Below are 24,552 nucleotides of genomic sequence, written 5' to 3'. Positions count from 1 at the left end.
GTGGAAACATGGGCGGACGCGCGGCCGTGTTGTCGGCTGCTGCGGTTGCCGTGGCGACAGGCAGAAGGGCGACGACGTGACGAGCTGGCGCAGGCCCCGCTCTCCACGGCAGTGTTACAACTTGATAGAAACAGCGGCTCCTTTGTCTGTGGCCGAGGCAAGGCCGCGTCCATTACTGTAGCAGCAGAAAAGAATGAAAAGGCTCGGTCGGAGTTCCACGCCCCAGGGACAACTTATCGATCCGCTCCTTGGAGCAACATCCTGGACCTTGATGTTTACTAAAGAACAGATGAGGCTGTGTCGCACGGCGCTGCGACGACAACAACAACAACAAGATGTCTCATGATTCATCGAGGAGCAAGTCGCTCTTCAATAATCGTGTTAACTTGTTGTTTTGTTTGTTTTTATTTAATCTATGGAAAGCTATGTAAGGTGTTATGGATTATTATTATGTATTATTATTATGGATATTATGGAGATAGGTAAGGTATTATTGATTGATGTGACTATTGTGCTGCCTCCTCCTGTGCAACATGCAGTCAAGTGTATGAATGAAAATGAAATGATTTTACAGCAGGCATATTGATTCCATAATCATTAAGCGTGTGTATGGATCAAGCGATAGACTCAGATATTACAACACAAGTGTTGACAACAGAAACAGTCGCGTTTGTGTGACACACAGACAAACAAAATGTGTTTTTTTATGTAAATGAGCGTCATCGCAAGTTGACCCAACGACAATCTGGCAGCCTGCCTCGCAAACAGTCAGTGAGATGGAGAGTGAGACAGTCAATCAATCAGTCAGACAGACAGTCTGCCTGTAAGCTGTCAGTTAACCAGTCAGTCATCCTTTATTCCTCTCTTTCCCTCTGGGACTTGATCCTTACTATTAATTTAAAATGTAATCAGCCTTGTGATTGGCCGACCATTGCCCATCAAACCATAAACAGTCTCTTGCTGTTGCAGCTGGTCCCGGCGGCGCCCACAGCGCTGATAATCCATCAAAGGGCTGTTATCAGAGTGCGTCGGGGCTTATACAGTATCTCGGCAAACATGTCGACCGCTGTGAAATATGAATTTAAACCGCATTCTGCTTTTCCAAAGGAAACGGGGAAAGGTCAGAAACGCGAGAAAATTGCTGTTTCAGACGTGTTGTTCTTCCCCTGACACCACAGACCTGGAAAACAGGTCCTCTCTCTCCCTGTCACTCTGCTCTGTACGCCCTGCGGCTCTCGCTCTCTCTCTCCGCTTTGTAAGACGCAGGGATTACCAGGAAACCTCTGATGAGCGCCTTCTAATCAACACTCATAACAGCCGGATGGACGGAGCTTAGAGGTCTTAGTGGAACTCTGGAGGGCGGGCGTAGGCGGCGCCACTTGACGGCAGCGGGAACGACCCAGGACCTAAAACGTTTCCTCGCGCACAGAGACACGACCGTGACGACCGAGCGGCAGAGTGGAAACGGAGGATTTGTTAAATCCATCCATGAGGATGCGAGGAGCAGCAGGGATCACAGATCTGTCGTGGAACAAACAAGTCCCCGAAATGAGAGAAAGCGCGGGGGGGTGGGGGCGCTGGGGTGTTGACACGCTTGGTGGGGCTGCCGCTGAATCGCTCAGAAACAGTACAAACCCTTAGTTCTCTACAGTTCTGGGCTCCGTCTCCACGCAGCATTCATTTTGGTAAATTCAATTCAATTCGACGCAGCCATCGGCGTCTGCGCATTCACGAATGGCGATGCAAAGGCGTGGCAAAGTTTCCGTAGAGTTGAACCTCACACATGGATGCAAATATACGTCACGGGCGCGAGAAGGTGGCGTCCACGTCTCCAGGACCAAGTGCTTTGAAGCAGCAGGGTGGAGGCGACGGAGGAAGCCTTCGTTGGTTCTGTTGACCAGAACCACAACAGAACGGATCATGAGCGAACATAGGAAGGTTTCACAACAAATCAGACATCACTGGTACGGAGCTGGGACGGGCGTGGCCAAGATGTTTAAATAAAGAGAGAGCCCCAGAGGAGGAGGAGCTGGTCAACATTGTTTGGAAAGGAGGGAATATTTTGAGACTTTTTGGGGGGGGCTTCACATGCACTTGTCCCCATGTTGGAGATGGATTCCTGCGTGATGATTCTAACCTGATAATGGTGCTCTGCAGGTTCTTTTTTCTAAAAACCACCATCTCTGAGCACCTGTCCCACAACAATTCACTCTGAATTTTATCCACTACGGTCGTTTGTCTTTCAGCCAAAAAATGTGAATATCTTGGATAGGTGTCACCACAAGCTACAGTCAGGGGTCACACATCTGGTCAAATGGGTTAAAAAACAATTGTACTTTGAAACAAGCAATCATTGAAGACGAATCTTTAATTATCACACAACACACCACACCACATGCTTTGGATGGTGGCCGGTGAAATGAGGCCTCTGCATTTAACCCATCCTGGCTTGTCCTACTCCGGGGGGGCAGCCAGGAGCAGTGGGCAGCATTCTCGTCCGGGGACCTGGTGACGAGTTTGCAGGTTTTTGGTGGGGGTCTTTACTGACGTTAGGTGGAGGAAACCCCATGTGAGCACGGGGAGAACATGCCATCTCACACAGAAAGTCTCCAATTTGGGAGATAACCCACCCGGAGCACAGTGCCAACAGCGCCCCAGGCGGGACGAGGAGACTGAGCTACCAGCCCAGTGGAGAGATCACGTCCCCACCAGAGACAATGGAAGTGTACTTTAAGTCCAGATCTTCCTGGAAGCTTCTTCTGTCTGACTGCGGCAACCAATCTACTGATTCATCTGAAATTCCTATTTTTAATTGGAACTTGTTGCATTATTGTCAGTAACGTGAAAATGGTACAGAGACCGAGGCGATGGGGTTGAAAACACACCAGTTTGTTGTAGAGAGTGGGCTAGGTGGAACAAGCCCGGAGCAGGTGGACACATGTCATGACAAGGGCTCCTCTCCTCTGTGTGTGTGTGTGGGGATGGGGGTTTTACCTGTTGATCATGGGACCAATCAACGACAACAACAACGACAACAGGTGCACAGACACGCTGGGGCCCAGGACAGGTGTGGCTGCTCAAACCACACCTTCCCCACACCACAGTTGCTTACAACTACTTTATTTTAGTATTTTAGGATTTACTTTTTGGACTCGGCTCAGTCATGACTCGGTCTCTCGGTGTGGAAGCTGTGAGAAGCAGAAAGCGTCTTTATGGTTCTGGGATCGATCACATCTCCAAACAGCCCAAGAAAGATTTAAATTCCAAAAGGTTCTGGACTGCGTTTCACAAAGGGCCGTCACCGTGGTTCAGAAGCTGCGATTAATTGAAGAAAAGCAATAAGCAGCACAAGGTGAAACCGCAGCATCCACGCTTGACAGTTATTATCTGATGTCAAATAACAACTGTGTTGCATTTCCAGCTGTGGTGGTCCATGCTGCCATCACACCGTCTGTAGCACGTCAACGTGAGATCCATGACATGGTTCTACATGCATGTGTCAGTCAGATGTTAACACCGAACAATGTGTGCAAATAACAGAATCTTTGTCTATTCCTACAGCGAGTAATGCACGCAGATCAGCCCACACCATGGCTTGGCTTAATCCATCAATCAAATATGGAAAACAGTCTAAAGGTGAATGGATTTATGGGTTTAGAACTCTCAAACAGGGCACTAACCCTCTGTTATATTATATTATATTACAGTGTATTATATTATATGATATTATATAACAGTATATAAAATATTGTTAAATTATATTACATTATATGCATTGCTTTACCCAACAGGCAGCAATAACAGTTTAGTGCAGTATTCATCACAGTGCAGAGCAAGTCAACAAACAAGTTCCTTCATTACCAGTCCAGTCCAGTTCAAACCAGACCCTGATCCAGTCCAGAGTCCAGTTCTAACCAAACCAGAGTTCAGTTCTAACCAGATCCAGATCCAGAGTCCAGTTCCATGACAGTTGAATGACTTGTTTGTGTTCACCTTCATTGAGTGAAACTTGAAGTTAAACGACTAGCAAACAAAAATGTTCTTTGTTTAGGTTTGGTCCCTCACCTTATGTTGAGCAGACAGACAGATGTTGTCAGACTGATGTTTTAGTTCTCCATGAATGGTGCCATCGTGCAGTTTGACATTTCTTTATCAAACACAAGATGGTGTTTACAAAGTTGTAAACAAGGGACTGTGTTTTCTTCTCTTGTGTGTTAAGCTGTGATTGGTCCACGCAGCGCCACGCCCTCCATGTTTGTTTACATTGGCTCCCACGTGCAGATGGCGTAAAGCAGGGTGATTCCACATATTTCCTAAAAGCAGTTCTGCCGCTGATTGGCAACATAGTGATAGAAACGGTATAAAAACCCGACGGATCTCTTTCATTATTTGACTTTTTTTACCACATGGAATCGGCAGTTATACAGCAGATTTGTCCAGAATCTTATATAAGTATAATAAACCAAAAAACATTTATTATTTATCCTGTACTCGTCTGTTTTACACTACTTTGAAGCTACTCACCAAAATAAGCACAAAAGTACGACTAGGCATTATAAATCCATCCATGTTTGTTTACACTCCTGTTTAGACACAACTCCAAATAAGAAGCCGTGCTGCGTTCATGGGAAACTCGAATGATGCGTTCACTTGAACTTGGGAAAAATGTTTTGATTAAATAGCATAATTTACATTTTTTTATCTATCAAAAAGTTATTTGTGTGTTTATTGTATTTGTTTGGTTATAAGTTAAATGTTCTGAAATATAGAAACTTTGATAACATTTAAAAATTTTTAAGTTAAGTTTTAAAAATTATTTTAAAATCTTTGCATTTTTTGACAAAATATCTGTCAAAACAGCGGTAATCGGTGGGCTATCAACATCTCTCGAGGAGCCTTCCATCGGTGTCTCCTGTCATCCCTGTTCTCCATACATCTGGCCAGCTCCTTTGTGCTTTCCGCACCAGCATCTTTCCTTAGCAGGTCCACATAGGTAGATGCGTGACGTCCTCTTGATTGATGCCCGTGTGTTGGTTCCCACAGTACAAGCGTTTTGGCAGGGAGTTCTCGGTGGCGGTAGCAATGGCCTGCTAGTCTCATCCTCCTTACTGCTATCTTCTCTGATACACTGGGTAGTGCCCCATACAGATGTTGGTTGGTAATGTGTTCATCCTGTTTGATGTTCAGTACCACACGTAACATTCTGGTGTAGCACCCATCCAGGGACTTCTGTAGGGCCTTTGTTAGTGTCCAGCACTCGCAGCCGTATAGGAAAACTGACTCCTCGGTCGCAGAGAAGAAACTGATCTTGATGTGTCAGGGGAGGTTGGATTTCCACACACTGGTCATGCCATTAAGTGCTCTCCAGGCAAGTGCTTTCCTCACATTAAGGTCCTTTTCTGTGGAGCCGACCCATGCGCCCAGGTATTCAAAGTCATTGACCAAAAATCAGACCCAAAACTGTGGCATCGTTGGAGCTCTAAAACTAAAGATACTTTTTTTCCTACCGTCTTACGATATATATCGTCATATTACACAGCCCAAATATAAAATATAAAAATGTTCAATGTTGTCATTACATGTGTCCCGGGTTGCAAGCGCACACTGGGCATTGTCCTGATGGATGACTGCCCTGTCAGTCATCCATGAGAGACTTCTTGAGAGCAACTGAGAGCTTTCTTGAGACCCCCAAGGTTACACATCTGCATATATTACGTCATAACAGTCGGGTCCTCCATTGGTTCTTGGAATTCCCTGCTGTGCAAAAACATGTCCATTGAATGATTGAAGTGGCTTTTGACAGACAAAGCTGGGACTTGTATATCTTTGTGGTGACGTCACAAAGCAGCCCACTCCAGAAAAACCAGTGAAGTTAGAACTGTTTTTCAATATCTGCCCCAAATGATGATTAATATAGATCACATGTGACTGTGAAAGAGTAATGTTTCCGCCCAGTCTCGAGCTGGGGACCTTCCGCATGCGAGGTGAACGTGATAACCACTACACTACGGAAACTGACAACACCCTCAAGACCTCCAAGGTTACACATCGTCATGTATGACGTAATAACAGGCAAGGCCCTGATCGAGACCCTATCCAATTGGTTAATTAGTCTGTCTGTCTGTGTGTTACAGTAGGAGCCACTTGAAGAGACAACTTCCAGTCGGTGGACAGCCGAATTGCAACCAAGTTCCAACCAGCTTCCAGCCAACCACCATGCGCTTCACAACCGTTTGCTATTGGCCTTGAACCCCCACTACTATGTTGCTCTCCTGACGTACAGTTTAAGTATCCCTGAAGAAGGGCTTTAAGGATTTTTCCTGAATGATGGAGTATATACACAAAAGTGGGTTCCCCCAATGGTTCTTGGAATTTACTGTCGTGCGAAAACCTGTCCTTTGAACGATGGCACGTGGATTCAAAGAGACAAAGCTGGGACTTGTATATCTTGGGATGGTGCCACGACGCAGGCCGCTCCTGAAACCAGTGGAGATAGAAGTGTTTTTCAATATCTGCCCCAAATGATGATTAATATAGATTACATATGATTGTGAAACAGTGATGTTTCCGCCCAGTCTCGAGCTGGGGACCTTTCGCGTGTGAGGCGAACGTGATAACCACTACACTACAGAAACTGACAGCTCTGTCGAGACCCCCAAGGTTACACATCTGCATATATGACGTGATAACCGGCAAGGCCCTGATCGAGACCCTATCGAATTGGTTTATCAGTCTGTCTGTGTGTTACAGTAGGGCCACTTGAAGACACCACTTCCAGTCGGTGGACAGCCGAATTGCAACCAAGTTCCAACCAACCACCATGCTCTTCACAACCGGTGCTATTGGCCTTGAACCCCCACTACTACTCCTGATCAGTGTACATCACTGCATGTTGCTCTCCTGGCGTACAGTTTAAATATCCCTGAAGAAGGGCTTTAAGGATTTTTCCTGAATGATGGAGTATATACAAAAAAGTGGGTTCCCCCAATGGTTCTTGGAATTTACTGCCGTGCGAAAACCTGTCCTTTGAACGACGGCACGTGGATTCAAAGAGACAAAGCTGGGACTTGTATATCTTGGGATGACGTCACAACACAGGCCGCTCCGGGAAACCAGTGAAGTTAGAAGTGTTTTTCAATATCTGCCCCAAATGATGATTAATATAGAGTACATATGACTGTAAAAGAGTGATGTTTGCGCCCAGTCTTGAGCTGGGGACATTTCGCGTGTAAGGCGAACGTGATAACCACTACACTACGGAATCTGACAGCTCTGTCAAGACCCCCAAGGTTACACATCTGCATATATGACATGATTACAGGTAAGGCCCTGATCGAGACCCTATCGAATTGGTTTATCAGTCTGTCTGTCTGTGTGTTACATTAGGAGCCACTTGAAGAGACCACTTCCAGTCGGTGGACAGCCGAATTGCAACCAAGTTCCAACCAGCTTCCAGCCAACCATGCGCTTCACAACCGTTTGCTATTGGCCTTGAACCCCCACTACTACTCCTGATCAGTGTACATCACTGCACGTTGCTCTCCTGACGTACAGTTTAAATATCCCTGAAGAAGGGCTTTAAGGATTGTTCCTGAATGATGGAGTATATACACAAAAGTCGGTTCCTGCAACGGTTCTTGGAATTGCCTGCCGTGCGAAAACCTGTCCTTTGAACGATGGCATGTGGATTCAAAGAGACAAAGCGAGGACTTGTATATCTTGGGATGGTGTCACAACGCAAGCCGCTCGTTGAAACGGGTGAAGATAGAAGTGTTTTTCAATATCTGCCCCAAATGATGATTAATATAGATCACATATGACTGTAAAAGAGTGATGTTACCGCCCAGTCTTGAGCTGGGGAGCTTTTGCGTGTAATGCGAATGTGATAACCACTACACTACGGAAACTGACAGCGCCGTCAAGACCCCCAAGGTTACACATCTGCATATATGATGTGATTACAGGCAAGGCCCTGATTGAGACCCTATCGAATTGGTTAATCAGTCTGAGTGTTACAGTAGGAGCCACTTGAAGAGACCACTTCCAGTTGGTGGACAGCCGAATTGCAACCGAGTTCCAACCAGCTTCCAGCCAACCAACCATGCGCTTCACAACCGGTTGCTGTTGGCCTTGAACCCCCACTACTACTCCTGATCAGTGTACATCACTGCACGTTGCTCTCCTGACGTACAGTTTAAATATCCCTGAAGAAGGGCTTTAAGGATTGTTCCTGAATGATGGAGTATATACACAAAAGTGGGTTCCCCCAATGGTTCTTGGAATTTACTGCCGTGCGAAAACTTGTCCTTTGAACGATGGCATGTGGATTCAAAGAGACAAAGCGAGGACTTGTATATGTTGGGATGGTGTCACAACGCAGGCCGCTCCTGAAACGGGTGAAGATAGAAGTGTTTTTCAATATCTGCCCCAAATGATGATTAATATAGAGTACATATGACTGTAAAAGAGTGATGTTACCGCCCAGTCTCGAGCTGGGGAGCTTTTGCGTGTAATGCGAACGTGATAGCCACTACACTACGGAAACTGACAGCGCTGTCAAGACCCCCAAGGTTACACATCTGCATATATGACGTGATTACAGGCAAGGCCCTGATTGAGACCCTATCAAATTGGTCAATCAGTCTGAGTGTTACAGTAGGAGCCACTTGAAGAGACCACTTCCAGTCGGTGGACAGCCGAATTGCAACCGAGTTCCAACCAACCACCATGCGCTTCACAATCGGTTGCCGTTGGCCTTGAACCCCACTACTACCCCTGATCAGTGTACATCACTGCATGTTGCTCTCCTGGCGTACAGTTTAAATATCCCTGAAGAAGGGCTTTAAGGATTGTTCCTGAATGATGGAGTATATACACAAAAGTGGGTTCCCGCAATGGTTCTTGGAATTTACTGCCGTGCGAAAACGTGTCCTTTGAACGATGGCACGTGGATTCCACGAGACAAAGCTGGGACTTGTATATCTTGGGATGGTGCCACAACGCAGGCCGCTCCTGAAACCAGTGGAGATAGAAGTGTTTTTCAATATCTGCCCCAAATGATGATTAATATAGATCACATATGACTGTAAAAGAGTGATGTTTCCGCCCAGTCTCGAGCTGGGGATCTTTCGCGTGTGAGGCGAACGTGATAACCACTACACTACGGAAACCGACAGCTCTCTTGAGACCCCCAAGGTTACACATCTGCATATATGACGTGATAACCGGCAAGGCCCTGATCGAGACCCGATCGAATTAGTTTATCAGTCTGTGTGTTACAGTAGGGCCACTTGAAGACACCACTTCCAGTCGGTGGACAGCCAAATTGCAACCAAGTTCCAACCAACCACCATGCGCTTCACAACTGGTTGCTATTGGCCTTGAACCCCCACTACTACTCCTGATCAGTGTACATCACTGCATGTTGCTCTCCTGGCGTACAGTTTAAATATCCCTGAAGAAGGGCTTTATGGATTGTTCCTGAATGATGGAGTATATACACAAAAGTCGGTTCCTCCAATGGTTCTTGGAATTTACTGCCGTGCGAAAACCTGTCCTTTGAACCATCGCATGTGGATTCAAAGAGAAAAAGCTGGGAGTTGTATATCTTGGGATGACGTCACAACGCAGGCCGCTCCTGAAACCAGTGAAGTTAGAAGTGTTTCTCAGTATCTGCCCCAAATGTAGGTCAATGCAGATTACATATAACAGTTAAACAGGGATGTTTCCGCCCAGTCTCGAGCTGGGGACCTTTCGCGTGTGAGGCGAACGTGATAACCACTACACTACGGAAACTGAAAGCTCTGTCACGACCCCTGAGGTTACACATCTGCATATATGACGTGATAACCGGCAAGGCCCTGATCGAGACCCTATCGAATTGGTTTATCAGTCTGTCTGTCTGTCTGTCTGTGTGTTACAGTAGGAGCCACTTGAAGAGACAACTTCCAGTCGGTGGACAGCCGAATTGCAACCAAGTTCCAACCACCATGCCCTTCACAACCGGTTGCTATTGGCCTTGAACCCCCACTACTACTCCTGATCAGTGTACATCACTGCATGTTGTTCTCCTGGCGTACAGTTTAAATATCCCTGAAGAAGGGCTTTAAGGATTTTTCCTGAATGATGGAGTATATACACAAAAGTGGGTTCCCCCAATGGTTCTTGGAATTTACTGCCGTGCGAAAACGTGTCCTTTGAACGATGGCAAGTGGATTCAAAGAGACAAAGCTGGGACTTTTATATCTTGGGATGACGTCACAACGCAGGCCGCTCCTGAAACCAGTGAAGTTAGAAGTGTTTTCGAATATCGGCAACACATGATGATTAATATAGATCACATATGACTGTAAAACAGGGATGTTTTTGCACAGTCTCGAGCTGGGGACTTTTCACATGTAAGGCGAACATGATAACCACTACACTACGGAAACCGTTGGCTGCTGTGAGACACCCAAGGTTACACACCTGCATATATGACGTCATAACAGGTGGGGACCTGATGGAGATCCTTTCTTTGGTTTGTCTTATAGTGTCCATGCCTGTTATGTTTTACCTTTGGATGACGTCACAAAGCAGCCCACTCCTGAAACCAGTGAATTTAAGGTGAACATGATAACCACTACACTACAGAAACTGTTGCCTCACGTGAGGCCTCCAAGGTTCCACTCATCCACCATGCGCTCCCAAACCGGTTGCTATTGGCCTTGAACCCCCACTACTCCTCCTGATCAGTGTACATCACTGCATGTTGCTCTCCTGGCGTTCAGTTTAAATATCCCTGAAGAACAGCTTTAACGATTGTTCTTGGATGATGGAGTATCGACACAAAAGTCTGCTCCGCCAACGGTTCTTGGAATTTCCTGCCGTGCGAAAACATGTCCTTTTAAAGATCGCAAGTGGCTTCAAAGAGACAAAGCTCGGACTTGTATATCTTGGGATGACGTCACAAAGTAGCCCGCTCCTGAAACCAGTGAAATTAGAAGTGTTTTTCAATATCTGCCCAAATGTAGATTAATACAGATCACATATAGATAGGGATGTTTCCGCCCAGTATCGAACTGGGGACCTTTCTGTTTGAGGTGAACGTGATAACCACTATACCACAGAAACTGGTCGCTTCATTGAGACCCCAAGGTTACTCACCTGCATATATGACGTCATAACAGGCGAGGCCCTGATCGAGACCCTATCGAATTGTTGTCAGTCTGTCTGTCGGTCGGTCTGTCTGTCTGTGTGTCTGTGTGCTACAGTAGGGGCCACTTGAAGAGGCCACTTCCATTTGGTTGACAGCCAATTTGCAACCAAGTCCAGTCGGTTTCCAGCCAAACACCATGCACTCCCCAACCGGTTACTATTTGCCTTGAACCCCCACTACTCTTCATGTCTCCTTACAGGGCGTGTTTATTTTTACCATAAACTGCACCCTTGAGACCCTATCGAATTGGTTTATCTGTCTCTGTGCTACAGTAGGAGCCACTTCAAAAGGCCTCGTCCAGTCAGTTGACAGCCGAATTACAGTCAAGTTCCAGCCAGTTTCCAGCCAACCACAATGCACTCCCCAAATTGTTGCTATTCGCCTTGAACACCCATGAAAGACGGTTCCTCCGATGGTAATTAGAATTTCCTGCCGTGTGAAAACACGTCCTTTGAATGATAGCAAGTGGCTTTTGAGAGACAAAGCTGGGACTTGTCTTCAAATTATGTCACAAAGCAGCCCACTCCTGAAACCACTTAAGTGTTTCTCTATATCTGCTCCAATTGGTATAGATCCCATGTGACTGTAACATGGGGATGTTTCCGCACAGTCTCAAACTGGGGACCTTCCGAATGTGAGTCGAATGAGACAACCACAAGACAGGTGTTCTCTGTCACGGCTTGGATTCAGGTCAGAGGTCAGTCTCTGTTGTGAGGCACTGTCACGATCTCGCAAGAGAGACTGCTGGAGCCAGGTCTTATAGGTATATCCGATGCGACTGACTGTAAAGACCTCATCCACAAACCAAAAATTAAGTCATCTTTTCCATCTGTTGAAATTCCTGCTCTGTTCAATCATGGCTGCACACTGAGACCCGCCCAAGGTCTGATGTCACCCTGAAGCTTCCTCCAATACCCTCCCTGCAAATATTCACACGTACTGAGTTCCGCTGCGCGCTCAGCTTCTGCGGTCCACGCTCCTCACACTGTTCGTCGGCCCTGCAGGTTGAGGTGCTCTGTGTTGACTTTTCCACCACGCGCATTCAACTGATCATTTGGGGCTATGTCAAACACAGAATGTGCCAGAAACAAAAGGTAATATGCGGAGTGAAGTTTGGAAGCAGAGGATGGTTGTGCTGTCAGAGATGTCTGACAACTGTGAGAGAAAAATGCTTACGATCATTTATTTTGAATGAGGACAAAGGCCTCCAGAGGGGGAGTTTTTTAAAACATTGTCTCTGTTTCCCCAGGAACCCCCCAACTTTATGTAAAGAGAAATGTTCTTTCTCTCTACAATGTTAATTCTAATATGGAAGAACCAGATCACATTTCATGCTGTTTACCCTGTATGGAGTTGAATAATAATAATAATAATAATAATAATAATAATAATAATAATAAGCCTGGAGGTGCATTGTAAGGGATTGTATTGGTCATTTACAGGTCCCTGTGAATTTACTGTTTGAGGTTGGCATCCAGGGAGACAGTTGAGGGACACAGACTTGTAAATGACTTCTGACCAAAGCCACACCCTCTGTTGTTGAATAAATTCTCTTGATCAGAAATAAGATCAGACTGGTCAGAGCACTGCATTGGAGCAGTACTGAACCTTTCTCTTTATTCTGCAGAATAAATAATCTTGAATATTCTCAGTTTTTGTTTTCTTGTAGCGGGCAGATTAACTTTACCGATCATTGCAGAATAATTTCTTCCACACAACACAACAATCTACAGTGTGATTAGGCGCAGAATTCCGTGGATGCCGTTGAAGGGATCATCACTCTTTCTTCACCTGTGATTTCAATTCAATAATTCACGTGAATGATGGAGCGGCGTCCCATTCCGTGCGTCGCCCTGTAGTAACATGGAATGGTATTTTATTCTTGTTCCTCTTATGGGCAGTAGCAGGAGTACCATCCAACAATTGCTCGGCATGGTGTATGGTAAAGGGAGTAGGAGTGCATTTTAAAGGAGCTTGCGGCGTCCCTCCCGGACCTGGGGGATTTCTTCCAGAGGAGTAGTGGGAATGAAGAACTTTTGCAGAGAATAGATTCCGGAAAGTCTCACTGTGGTTTGACAAGGATGGTGTTCGGACGCCGCGACGAGCTCACCGCGTCAAGGCCTGGTTTCGACTGTCGGATAATAGAGACCAAAAGTGGAATATTTCAGACCTGATATCGGGAGAAGACAATAAATCCTATCTGCTCATCATCATTAGTGTACAACGTTTTACTGTGGGACAACAACGTCTTAATTAAGGAAGATATGGCACGACTCAAAGATGCTGTATAATATGGATGTACCCCCCCCACACACACACTTTCTCTCGGGTCTCTCTCTCACCCCTCCCCCCTCCCCTCCCTCTCTCTCTCATAATGACTTCATTAATGAGCGTGAGGCTGAGAAGTGCTGCTACATCTAACTAACACTCCAGATCCTTACAGGCCTCCTCCTCACACACACACACACACACACACACTTATCGTGATGACTTCAATTTCTGCTCTTCACGGCATCCGAGAAGCAGACTTCTGTCCTCAGAAGGTTTATACTCGATCTGTTTTCATGAGGAAATCACTCTGTCGCGGTTCCGTCCGTCGTTGTGTCGCTGTTGTTGGTGAAAGGCATTGTGGGATATCTGGGTCAGTGCAGGCGGCCGAGTCGCAAACCGACGCATCCTCTGTGTTTTGGGAGCAGGGACACGTCCTTGTATTTTTGTGTGTTTTTAGCTCCACGCGAACAGAGCTTGGGGCGTGAAACGTGACACGCCCGTTCACAAGAACACAAAGTACAGAAGAGCAGGCGTCCATGGAAAAGGAAACGTTCCGTCCAGGAAGCACACGTGCCATCCCGGCAGCTGCCGTTTGTCATCCACGCCGACGGAGGAAGTCACGACTTCCTTTGTGGTCGTCGCGTTTGAAAAAAGCCGAGTGGAAAAAGACGGAACATCACAGATGAGAACTGATCCGTCCAATCCTACCAGAGTCACTTCAGTCCCGACGTGAAGTTTGAAACCAGTGGCATTATTTCAGGACGGACACAGAAAACCATTTTCATCAAACAGTCCAACCGTTTCTCTGCGGGGACTCTTTATTACCCTGGCACAAATAATGGCTCACGTTCAGGCAGACAGACAGACAGACAGACAGACAGACAGACGGCCACACAGACAGGCACAAATATGGCTCACGCTCTTCATTCATTCAAACACTGAATGGAAAGTGTTGCATCACGCAAGTTTTAAACTTTTGCCATGAAAGCAATTACATTGTTTTCTGTCCGAAAAACTATTGTACTGTAGGGCGTGGCACAGGGCGTGGGCGTGGCACAGGGTGTGGGCGTGGCACAGGGCGTGGGCGTGGCACAGGGCGTGACATGGTGCGGCTGTTTGAAGCTGAGGTTGGGCCCACACTCCAGACCGGCCGCCACCCAGTGTTGACCTCCGGTGTTTTGCTGTTCGGACGCCACGGCTGAATGAAGGTGGAGGCGGCCGGTGCCGGTTCCCATGGCGACAACCAACATCCCGCTGGGCGACATTCCTCTCACAGGCAGGAATCCCATTTGTTTGGTGCGTTCCCTCGTCTGTGGCCGCCATGACGCTCAGCTGCCCCTTTGTGCCGTCTTGTTAAAATTCTCTTCCCGCTAATGAGTGGCTCTGCTTCTCTAATTGGCTTGGGGGGGCGGGGGTGATCACATGACTGACAGGCTGCTTCTTTGACAGGAAACAGTGACACTCCCCAGACAACTGAAGATTCCCACCAACCACCACAAGAACCCTCAAGTGTTTTGTTTGGAGTAATCTGGGTGACTTGGAGATGTTTGATCCCAGAGACGGTGAAGTCATCCGGGACCGGGCGGACGTCTGTCGGCGGTGATGTCACTCTGCTCCGCCCGTGACGTCTGGATCCGCTGATCCATGCGCAGCCTCCTGTCAGTGTCGTTCAAACCATCCCTTCCATCCACGGAGACCGAGGTTGATTGAAAAAAAAACACATAGATTGTACATTCAGGGGAGAGCAGTGACTTTTAACACTTTACTCAACTCACTTTCTAATGGTGACAGCAGGAGTCATGTCAGGAAACAGGGCCAGTGGTGCAGGAGGTGGCGCGGGTCCTCTAATCGTCGGGAGATTGCTGGTTTGATCCCCGGCTCCTCCTGGTAGCATGCTGATGCGTCCTTGAGTAAGATACAGGCACTGCTACGTCAGTTACTAGGATGAGAAATGTATTTTGTTTCCCCAGTACTTGTACTCTGTGCAATGACAATCAGTTGAATCTAACCTAAAATCTGAAAATCGTCAAGATTTAGGGCTGACAGTTTGAAGCATCATCACAGGGATTGACAGAACGTCTCCCAGGAGCTTTCTGTGCTGGAAACCGTCTTTCATCCAATCATCTCCGTGGAAGAAGGGAACAGAGCGTTTACCCTTTAGACTAATGAGAAGAGGACGAGCGTCCGACGTCTCAATCACGGGATGAGACTCGTGTTGTGACAAACTGACGGCTGATCGCTGCGTTGCGAGCACACCGCGCTAATAGCTTCCACCCCTGGAGAGAGGGATGACAAGGAGAGGGAGAGGGATGGAGAGAGAGGGAGGAGAAAGGAAAGACGGTGCAGCGTCTGAAACCTCCAACCTCACACAGTCAACACACAACACACCAGGTGTCGATAAAACATTACTACAATATTTGCTGAATAATGAATATTTGAGTTACTTTTGTTCACTTGTTTTATGCTTTAATTTCATTGTTTAAATAATCTTTAATTTTCTTACATTTTTATTTTATTTATAAAAATATATTTTTATATGATCATAGAGAATAATCGATAAAAAAATCATTATCAATTCACAATCACATTTTTGGACTGTATAGCACACACATTAAAATTTAAAACCACCACAAATAACACTAATATTGTGTCGCTCCCCCTCACAGCTGTGAGGTGGAGCATGGACTCCACCAGACTCTGAAGGTGTCCTGTGGTATCTGGCACCAAGACGTTGGCAGCAGATCCTTTAAGTCCTGCAAGTTGGAGGTGGGGCCCCCATGGGCTTGTTGTTCCAGCACATCCCACAGATGCTCCGTCGGATCCAGATCTGGGGAACTTGGAGGCCCAGATATTTATAGATATTTACAAGATATTTCAATCGGCAGCTCGGACGCAGCACTGAAATGAGGCATCGAAATCTGCGTTGTGATTCAACAGACAGACAGACAGACAGACAGACTGACAGACAGACAGACAGACAGACAGACAGAGAGAGCGAAAATGTGCTGTACGGCGCTCTACAATGAAATAATATTCAATTCATGTTGATATTTTGATGTATTAAAAAACAACACTGAATACATTTAAGCCCTGATGCTTGGACCCGGCCGGGATCACTGCCTGTTGTTGGTATATTTTGCTGTATATATATTTTTATTTTTATGTCATTTCACTGCTCCGCCCAGCGCACTCTCTACAAACAATCTTTTGGATCTTTACTTTCAAAACAGCAAGACACTAAACCAGAAACAAAACGAAACAAAATGACATTTTCTGTTGTTCAAAAAAGACTGAAAATAACCACAACATGTTATAATTCTCCTGTTGAGCTCTAGTTGTATATTATTTATGATAATAATATAATAATAATATAAGATAATAATGTGATACTATAATCATTATGTCAGCCTAGCACACTGCTGCCCCCTGGTGGACCCTCCGCTACAACAGTCTGATGGGAATGAAGCCCGAACACGAAAAACAACTGTTGAGCCAGAACAAGCAGTTCAGCAGCAGATGTTCAAAGTGAAAAGGAAGCAGCAGGTTGCACCCAGCGGGCATCACACACACACACACACACACACACACACACACACACACACACACACACACACACACACACACACACACACACACACACACACACACACACACACACACACACACACACACACACACACACTCTCTCACTCAGATTATCAGGGAACAAGACGACTCCTGCAACCCTTTAAAATCCCTGCTCCTTGTTTCATTATCATCTGTGATGCTCAGGGTGTAAAACAGTTTTTATGTATTTCTCTCATCCTCCCTTTGTGTATTTAAATGAGCAGAGTCACAGTGTTTTCAGACGTCATCTCCACGTTGTTCTTGTGGTGAGAACAACGTTTTCTAAAATGTTTTAATTCTGGGTTTTTTTTTTGCAAGGAAAGCTGAGAGCAGGTCCCCTCCATACAGCCTCATGGGAGTTTAAGGTGTAGGCCAAACCCCACTGCAACAGCACCACCACAACACCACAACATCACCCCACCATAACGCCACAACACCACCAGCATCCACATGTATTTCGGCAGACACGGCCCCCACTAGGTACCACAGCCACTAGATAGCGCTACAAGACCACAAATGATGAAAATAATAAAGTTCAACATTGGAATATTAAAACTACTTTAGTATTGTGTTTGTGGACATGCATACATCAGTTAAAACACAGAATAAATGTTGTCGGAGCAACGTTGAGTTTGCATAAAAAATGTAATTAATTGCCTTGTTGCCATTTTAAAGGGGATCAAAAAATGTAAAAAATATGAAGGTTATAAATAATATCACATGATGTTTTGTTTGTTTCCAATTGATCCTGATGAATGAGATGCAGTTTTTCAGGGAAAGAGTTCTTGCGGGAGCTGGAAGGACATTGAAGACGAGCCACAGAGTGTTGAACAGGACCAGTCGTCTGCAGTGAGCGGGTTTGAAAACGGTTCACCCCAAACGGTCGACTCGAACCCTGCTCCGAGCACTCCTTTGCGGTCCCCGTCTGACGTAGCGGACGACGACCACATCTCTACTACGGTGTCGAAGATGGGGACGTAGCTGCCTTCAGCCAGACCCAACAAATGATGTGGAATGCAGATCATGTAATACACAGAGTTAATTGTCTGTCAGACATGAGCCATGCTTTCAACGATGAGGACACCTCGTTTGCCAACGCCACGTCCACGCGACTCTTTGAAAATGGGGAAGAGTCTGCGGTTGGAAGTGTGATCCAAGACGGCCTCGCCCGTTTTGGGACCCAGTTTTATAAAGGAGAAAACTCCAACTCCAACGACACCTTCCCGCACATCACACCCGATCTACTGGATTCAAATCCTGTGATTTATAAACCTCTGGCAAATTGTACGTGAGGAAGGGTTTATATGGTACAAGTCACACCCACTGCCGGTCTCAGGGTTGCTCCTCATGTTGACAACTGCAGTGTTAGTATTAGAGTTCTTAAAGTTCTTAGCGTTCTTAAAGTTCGTGGTTTTCTTAGAGTTCTTCATTTTCTTAAAGTTCTCGTAGTTCTCAGAGTTCCTAAAGTTCTTTGAGTTCTTAAAGTTCTTAGAGTTCATAATGTTCTTAAAGTTCTTAAAGTTCTGAGAGTTCTTAAAGCACTAGAGTTCTTAGAGTTTTTAATGTTCTTAGACTTCTTAAAGTTCTTAGAGTTCTCATGGCGGGGTCAAGCCTCGGCTGCAGAGCCTGGTGGCCACTGGCAGAAAGGACTGGTAAAGGTGCTTCCTGGTGGGTGGAGGAGGGATGAGTCTGTGGTTGAACGGGCTTCCTCATCCGCAACCACGTCCAGATTGTCCATTTCAGCTCCAACCACGGAGCTGTCCTTCCTCACCAGCTGCTTCAGTTTGTTGGTGTTACCCCCACCCAACATGCTGGCTGCTACAGAGTACTGAACACGCTGAAGGACCCCAGCCTCCTCAGGAAGAACAGCTGCTCTGACCCTTCCTGTGGAGGGACCCAGTGTTGTCAGTTCAGTCCAGCTTGGTGTTCACGTGCACTCCCGGGGACTTGTAGGCGTCCTCCACCTCCACCGTTGCCTCCTCCTCCACCTAGTCATCCATGATGCAGCTTATCAGCACATCGGACAGGTGGTCTGCTGGTGAGGTAGTCCATGATCCAGGTCGCCGGGCCATGGTGCACCTGCAAGCCGCGGAGGCTGGATGGTGTTGAAGGTGATGGAGTAGTCGAAGAACATGACTCCTGCGGCGCAGTGTGGCCTCTCCACGTGTGTGGAGGTTCTGTGGAGAATTTAGATGATGGCGGCATCCACACCAATGTTTACGTACCTGTTATGCAAACTGCAGGGGGTCCAGGGAGTTACTCACCAGGGGCTGGAGGTGCTTGAGGGGCTGCAGGACTATCTTGGGCAGCGGGAAAATGTGAGAGAGTATGTGCAGTTCTCCTCACATCACTTTGATCAAACTGCCACAGACAAAGCCTCCTAGAGTTGTAATAGCATGTGATGACTTTAGACTGAAAGCCTCCAAACAGTGGATCTTAAATAATAATAATCACATATAATTATAATGACCCAATTACAATAATTACAGTGCAATAATTCATTGTAATTGTGTATATTTTACGGATATATATTTTTTACTTTAAATAGGGCAGTGCATTGTATTAAAAGATCTGAAATTTGATTTTTAAACATATTACATTATTCATTTCGAATAGAAAAATAAAGTTTACATACTTCACATTAGGGATGTTTCCCTTAACCATGGAAACATAATAGGGAAAAATCTATTTTGTTTTTAATGCATTTTGGGCTCACTCCTAGCTCCACTATGGACAGAATACAGAAACTCTGAAAAGAAAACAAAAAAACACAATTTTTTTTGCTTAATAAGGTCAATTTAGTGGACAGAGAATTACACATTTCCTATGAAATATCTTGAATTTTTACTGAACCTGGAATTAATAAGTTATTGTGAGTTTGTTGCCATTTACACCCTGTAGTAGATCTATCTGGACCTGTGCGTTTTCAGTACTGGTGTAATGCAAATACATTGTTTCTGTACTTTACAGTTAATTTTTTAAGTATCTGTACTTATTTCAGTATAATGACTTTCAGAGACTTTTAGACTTTTACACAAATATCTCTATTTTACTACGTTTCTAACACAGTTGCGTTTCTTTACCTTTTTATAGGATTTGTATTTGTCTATATTTCTTCATGACTATGACTCCACCTGTATAAATTTTATTGTAAGTTATAATCAGGATCTGCATCATCTTCAGAAAAACGGATCCAGAAGTACTTTATGAAGTATTAGAGTACTGTTATGTCAGTGACTGGATGTGATTTAATACTTACATTTCAGACTAAGTACTTATGGTCTAATTCTATTTTTACTCAAGTAGAAATGTCCATGTGTTACTTTCCCTTCTGCTGGAGTGTGCCAGAGTACTTTTACTGTACTGTTACTTCATCAAAACCTATGAGTACTTCCCCGCCCTTGACCAGCGGAGGGCGTCACGCAGCACAGTGCGCCTGAATGAATCACCACAGCGGAACATTTCCATGTAGAATTTATCATCAGATAAATATACAGCTTGAACATGAGTTTAAACACCAAACGCAGAGCACACTCCAATGCAAATCTTCTTCAGTGACAGTAGTATATTCTAAACAAATCCCCAAATAAAGTGTGATGAGGGTGGAAACACACACACACGGACACACACACACACGCACACACACGCACACGCACACACACATACACACAATATCAAACGCACACACAATGAATGCATCACAGTTAAAATACAACAAACAAAAAATAACGTCAAGTGTTGGTTCCTGTGCATCTGTCTATAGCGATACCATGTGTTCAGTACATGCCAGTGGAATAAATGGTTGAAATAAAAAGCGTTTCCGATCAATAAGGGATTCCCAGAGCGCGACGGGCCGAGCGATCCATAAAGTGTAGGCTCGCTCCAAGAGAAACACATTAAATACTAAATAATTTTGCTCCTTTGGCATTGCACATTCAAATCTGCCTCCAGACCACAACCCCAAAACAAGGCAAGGTTTCATCCGAAAGAAAAACTATTAAATAAACCGGAGACGTTGGGCCGGATGCGCCGAGCTGCTCCCGAGGCCGAGGGCCGAAGAGTATCTGGACCTTTCGGGATGAAACCTGCGTTTCCAGGCCACGCGACCAACACCGGCGGCCGCTTGGAAGCGTTTGGTCTTCTCAGAGTCGTCTCGGAGTCGTCTTGGAGTCGCCTGCGAACGCGTGGTCCCGGGGAGGTGATGGGTGAGTTTGGGACGGGCTCAAACCTTCCCACATGTTGACTTAAAATGAGCTTTTCCCAAGAGCAGGGAGTGAACGACGCACATTCCTCCTATTTTTAGGGCTGGACTCAGACTGCAGGAGAAGGGCCCTGGAAACGGCACCGGGGGTCAGCGGGGGTCAGCGGGGGTCACCGGAACACAACGTTGACGACGGAGATCCGTCCACGGAGCCTCGACACTGAACGTCGGATTCAGACGCGAACTCTGAGCTGGGTGGATGCGGGAGGTTCTGCAGCCGCGGCGTCTCGGGTGGAGCGGCTCGGGGTGAGTCGACCGTCCGTGCGTTTCACTGTTAAAGCTTCTTTTTATTCCGCGATGAGAGACATCCTCTTGAGAGAGAAAAACCAAAATCCTCTTGAGTCTAAATCGTCAAATTAGTCAAATAATCATGAATCTGGTCACGACTGACACTTGATGGAATGATGGGATGGATCTGCACTGGAACCAAAGTAAAACACACGCAACAATGGCTCATAGTACTACACTATAGTACTGTTATACTGTGGTTCCATAGTATGATAGTACTGTAATACTGTGGTTTTATAGTACTGTAGTAGTAGTAGTAGTAGTAGTAGTACTATAGTACTTCAGTACTACCTCATGTAGACATTAAACATAGAGTGAATTCAGTCTCCGTTCCAAACTCCATCCATTCACTTCAGGGCGTTTGACTCTAAACCTTCATTTAAATGTGACAGAAAGAAGACGAAGCCGGATTGTTTACAACCTGCTTCAATGGGAAGGAGGGAGGAGGAAGGAGGGAGGGAGGGAGGAGGGAGGAGTGAGGGAGGGAGGAGGAAGGAGGGAGGGAGGAGGGAGGGAGGAGGAAGGAGGGAGGGAGGAGGGAGGAGTGACAGGGAGGAGGAAGGAGGGAGGGAGGAAGAAGGAGGGAGGGAGGAGTGAGGAGGAAGGAGGTGTAAAACCAGGAGCAGAACAGATAAAGGGAGATACAATCTTTGGGTGGAGCAGAGCTGAATATACAAACTGACTAAATGGCTCCAACACATGGGGACGTACATCAGTGCTTTGAAACAAACTCCATCGGCCGTGGACTCCGCCCGTCCCGGGGCCCAGTGTGGAGATACTACATGGCTTATCGTGTATAAAAATAAATTTGCTATGTAACACTGCCCTGAGCGGTAAATGGTCCACCAGTACTCCATCACCAGTACTCCATCACCAGTACTCCATCACCAGTACTCCATCACCAGTTCCACTGCAGCGTCCACTGGGATCCAGTGTCCTCTGGCCAGTCTGTTTCCTGGAACCCCGCCCCGAAAAATATATCTGGTCTCCAAAAAATCTGGAGGAAAATTCTCTCTTCCACATATGGAAGACTGAAGGGTGTGGTCCCACCAGGGGGTGGGGGTCCGGGGGGGGCTGGGGCACAGCGAGGGCCCCTGTGGAAAGGGCCCTCCGCCGGGACCCTCAGTGGTCCTTCTCCACCCAATCCCAGCTCTCCTCGCTGTCCTTCCTGTTCTTCTCCGCCTCGATGATCTCTCTGTAGCGCCGACGGAAGAAACCCATCTGAGAGAGAGAGAGAGAGAGAGAGAGAGAGGGAGGGAGAGAGGGAAACATTACTTTGAGGGAAACCGACGCCTCCATCTCCCCCACGTGGGCGTGGTTCCATGGGCAGGAGAGGACACAGCGGTGGATGAGGGTCCGGAGGGGGCGGAGCCTTAACGTTCCCACATGGAACCCGTAAGGCTCAAGGGCAGGAGGTGAAGGTCATTCCCTCACTGGCATTTTGTTATTGAAAAGTTCCGTACAAAGTGTGTTTCCCGCATGGATGAAGCTCTGGATACGGAACGAAACGTGTTCGTATGTTATGCTCAGTGTAGATGCCGATCCCCACGGGGTTTGGTTTTTTTCCTGGCCCTCAGGGACCAGCGCTTCGCTCCCCGCCCTCAGACACAACAACCCTAAACTCAGTGTCATTAAGTCATTTTCAACCTGTCCTCCACCCTCTGCCTCCAGAGAAGGAACGTCCTCCGCCCGTTCTACCTCTCCCTGTTCCATCGCTCCCTCTTTGGCTCCGGGCTCCGGTGTGGCCGGCGGGCGGAGCCGAGCGCTTGGTCCCGATGTCCCCGCCCCGCACCCTGACTCTAAAACACACGTCCAGGGTCTGAGCCCCGTTTTCAAGAGGAAAACCAATAACATCTAAGAACATAAACACCGCCTCCGTGGAGAGCGGACGTGGTTCCGTTTCTCGTCTCGCCGAACTCCACGGTTCAGATCGGAAGTTTTTCTTTTTTTTTCCCTCTGGAAAACAAATCATTTTTGAAATATTTGTATGAAATGAGTATTTGTAAAAAAAAAAAAAACCGCTATTTGTGCTTTGCCGGTATTGGGCTTGGGCTCCACCCCTGCTGCACATGCTTGTCCCAGCAACGTCACTGCTTCCATTCACACACACTCGGTTCACAGCTGCAGCGGCTCCTTCCTGGAACGTGCTCCACTACCAGAGCGAGACGCGGGGACACAACACCGGACCCTCCACCACCACCACCACCACCACAGCCACGCCAGAACGGAAACATGGAGCTGGAGTCAAGCCTGTCAGCGCGAGTGGAAAAGAGGCAGAGACAAGACACCAGAGGAGGAGCCTGACGGAGGAGCTTGACGGAGGAGCTTGACGGAGGAGCCTGACGGAGCATTCAAGGTCCAGAATGACCCAATCTCATTTACTCAGGTTCTGCTGGAACGGAAATAAAGCTCCTCCTCCTCCTCCTCCTCCTCCTCCTCCTCCTTCTTCTTCTTCTTCTTCTTCTTCTTCTTCTTCTTCTTCTTCTTCTTCTTCTTCTTCTTCTTCTTCTTCTTCTTCTTCTTCTTCTTCTTCTTCTTCTTCTTCTTCTTCTTCTTCTTCTTCTTCTTCTTCTTCTTCTTCTTCTTGATGGAGTGATGAGCAGAGGGTTCTCCATGGCAGAAGAGGGTTGGTGCTGCTCAGGTATTTCCTGGAGGGAACGACGCTGCAAAAGCACATGTGCTGGGGAGGGGGTCTGACATTCCAGGGTTTAGCGGTCGACGTCCCCATGGAAAATAAAGAGAGAGAGAGAGAACGAGAGAGAGACAGAGAGAGAGAGACAGAGAGAGAGAGAGAGAGAGGGAGACAGAGAGAGAGAGACAGAGAGAGAAAGACAGAGAGAGAGAGAGAGAGGGAGACAGAGAGTGAGACAGAGAGAGAGAGAGAGAGAGACAGAGTGAGACAGAGAGAGAGAGAACGAGAGAGCGAGAG

The 24,552-nt window shown here is 46.7% G+C and overlaps 1 protein-coding gene across 2 annotated transcripts in view; it reads right to left on the bottom strand.

The window, feature by feature from the left end:
- Positions 1-20,531: 20,531 nt before the first annotated feature.
- Positions 20,532-24,552, bottom strand: part of itga9 (integrin, alpha 9) — a 56,628-nt gene continuing 52,607 nt past the window's right edge. For both annotated transcript variants that reach the window (XM_080016775.1, XM_080016776.1), the window contains one exon: positions 20,532-22,844. In XM_080016775.1, coding sequence (XP_079872901.1) covers positions 22,746-22,844 — 99 coding nt within the window. In that variant the 3' untranslated portion in view covers positions 20,532-22,745. The remainder of the gene's footprint in view (positions 22,845-24,552) is intronic.

The sequence above is a fragment of the Zeus faber genome (assembly GCF_960531495.2).
Source record: "Zeus faber genome assembly, chromosome: 16".
Classification (NCBI taxonomy): Eukaryota; Metazoa; Chordata; class Actinopteri; order Zeiformes; family Zeidae; genus Zeus; species Zeus faber.
The sequence above is the reverse complement of the archived record's forward strand: the minus strand, read 5'-3'. Positions and strand labels throughout refer to the sequence as shown.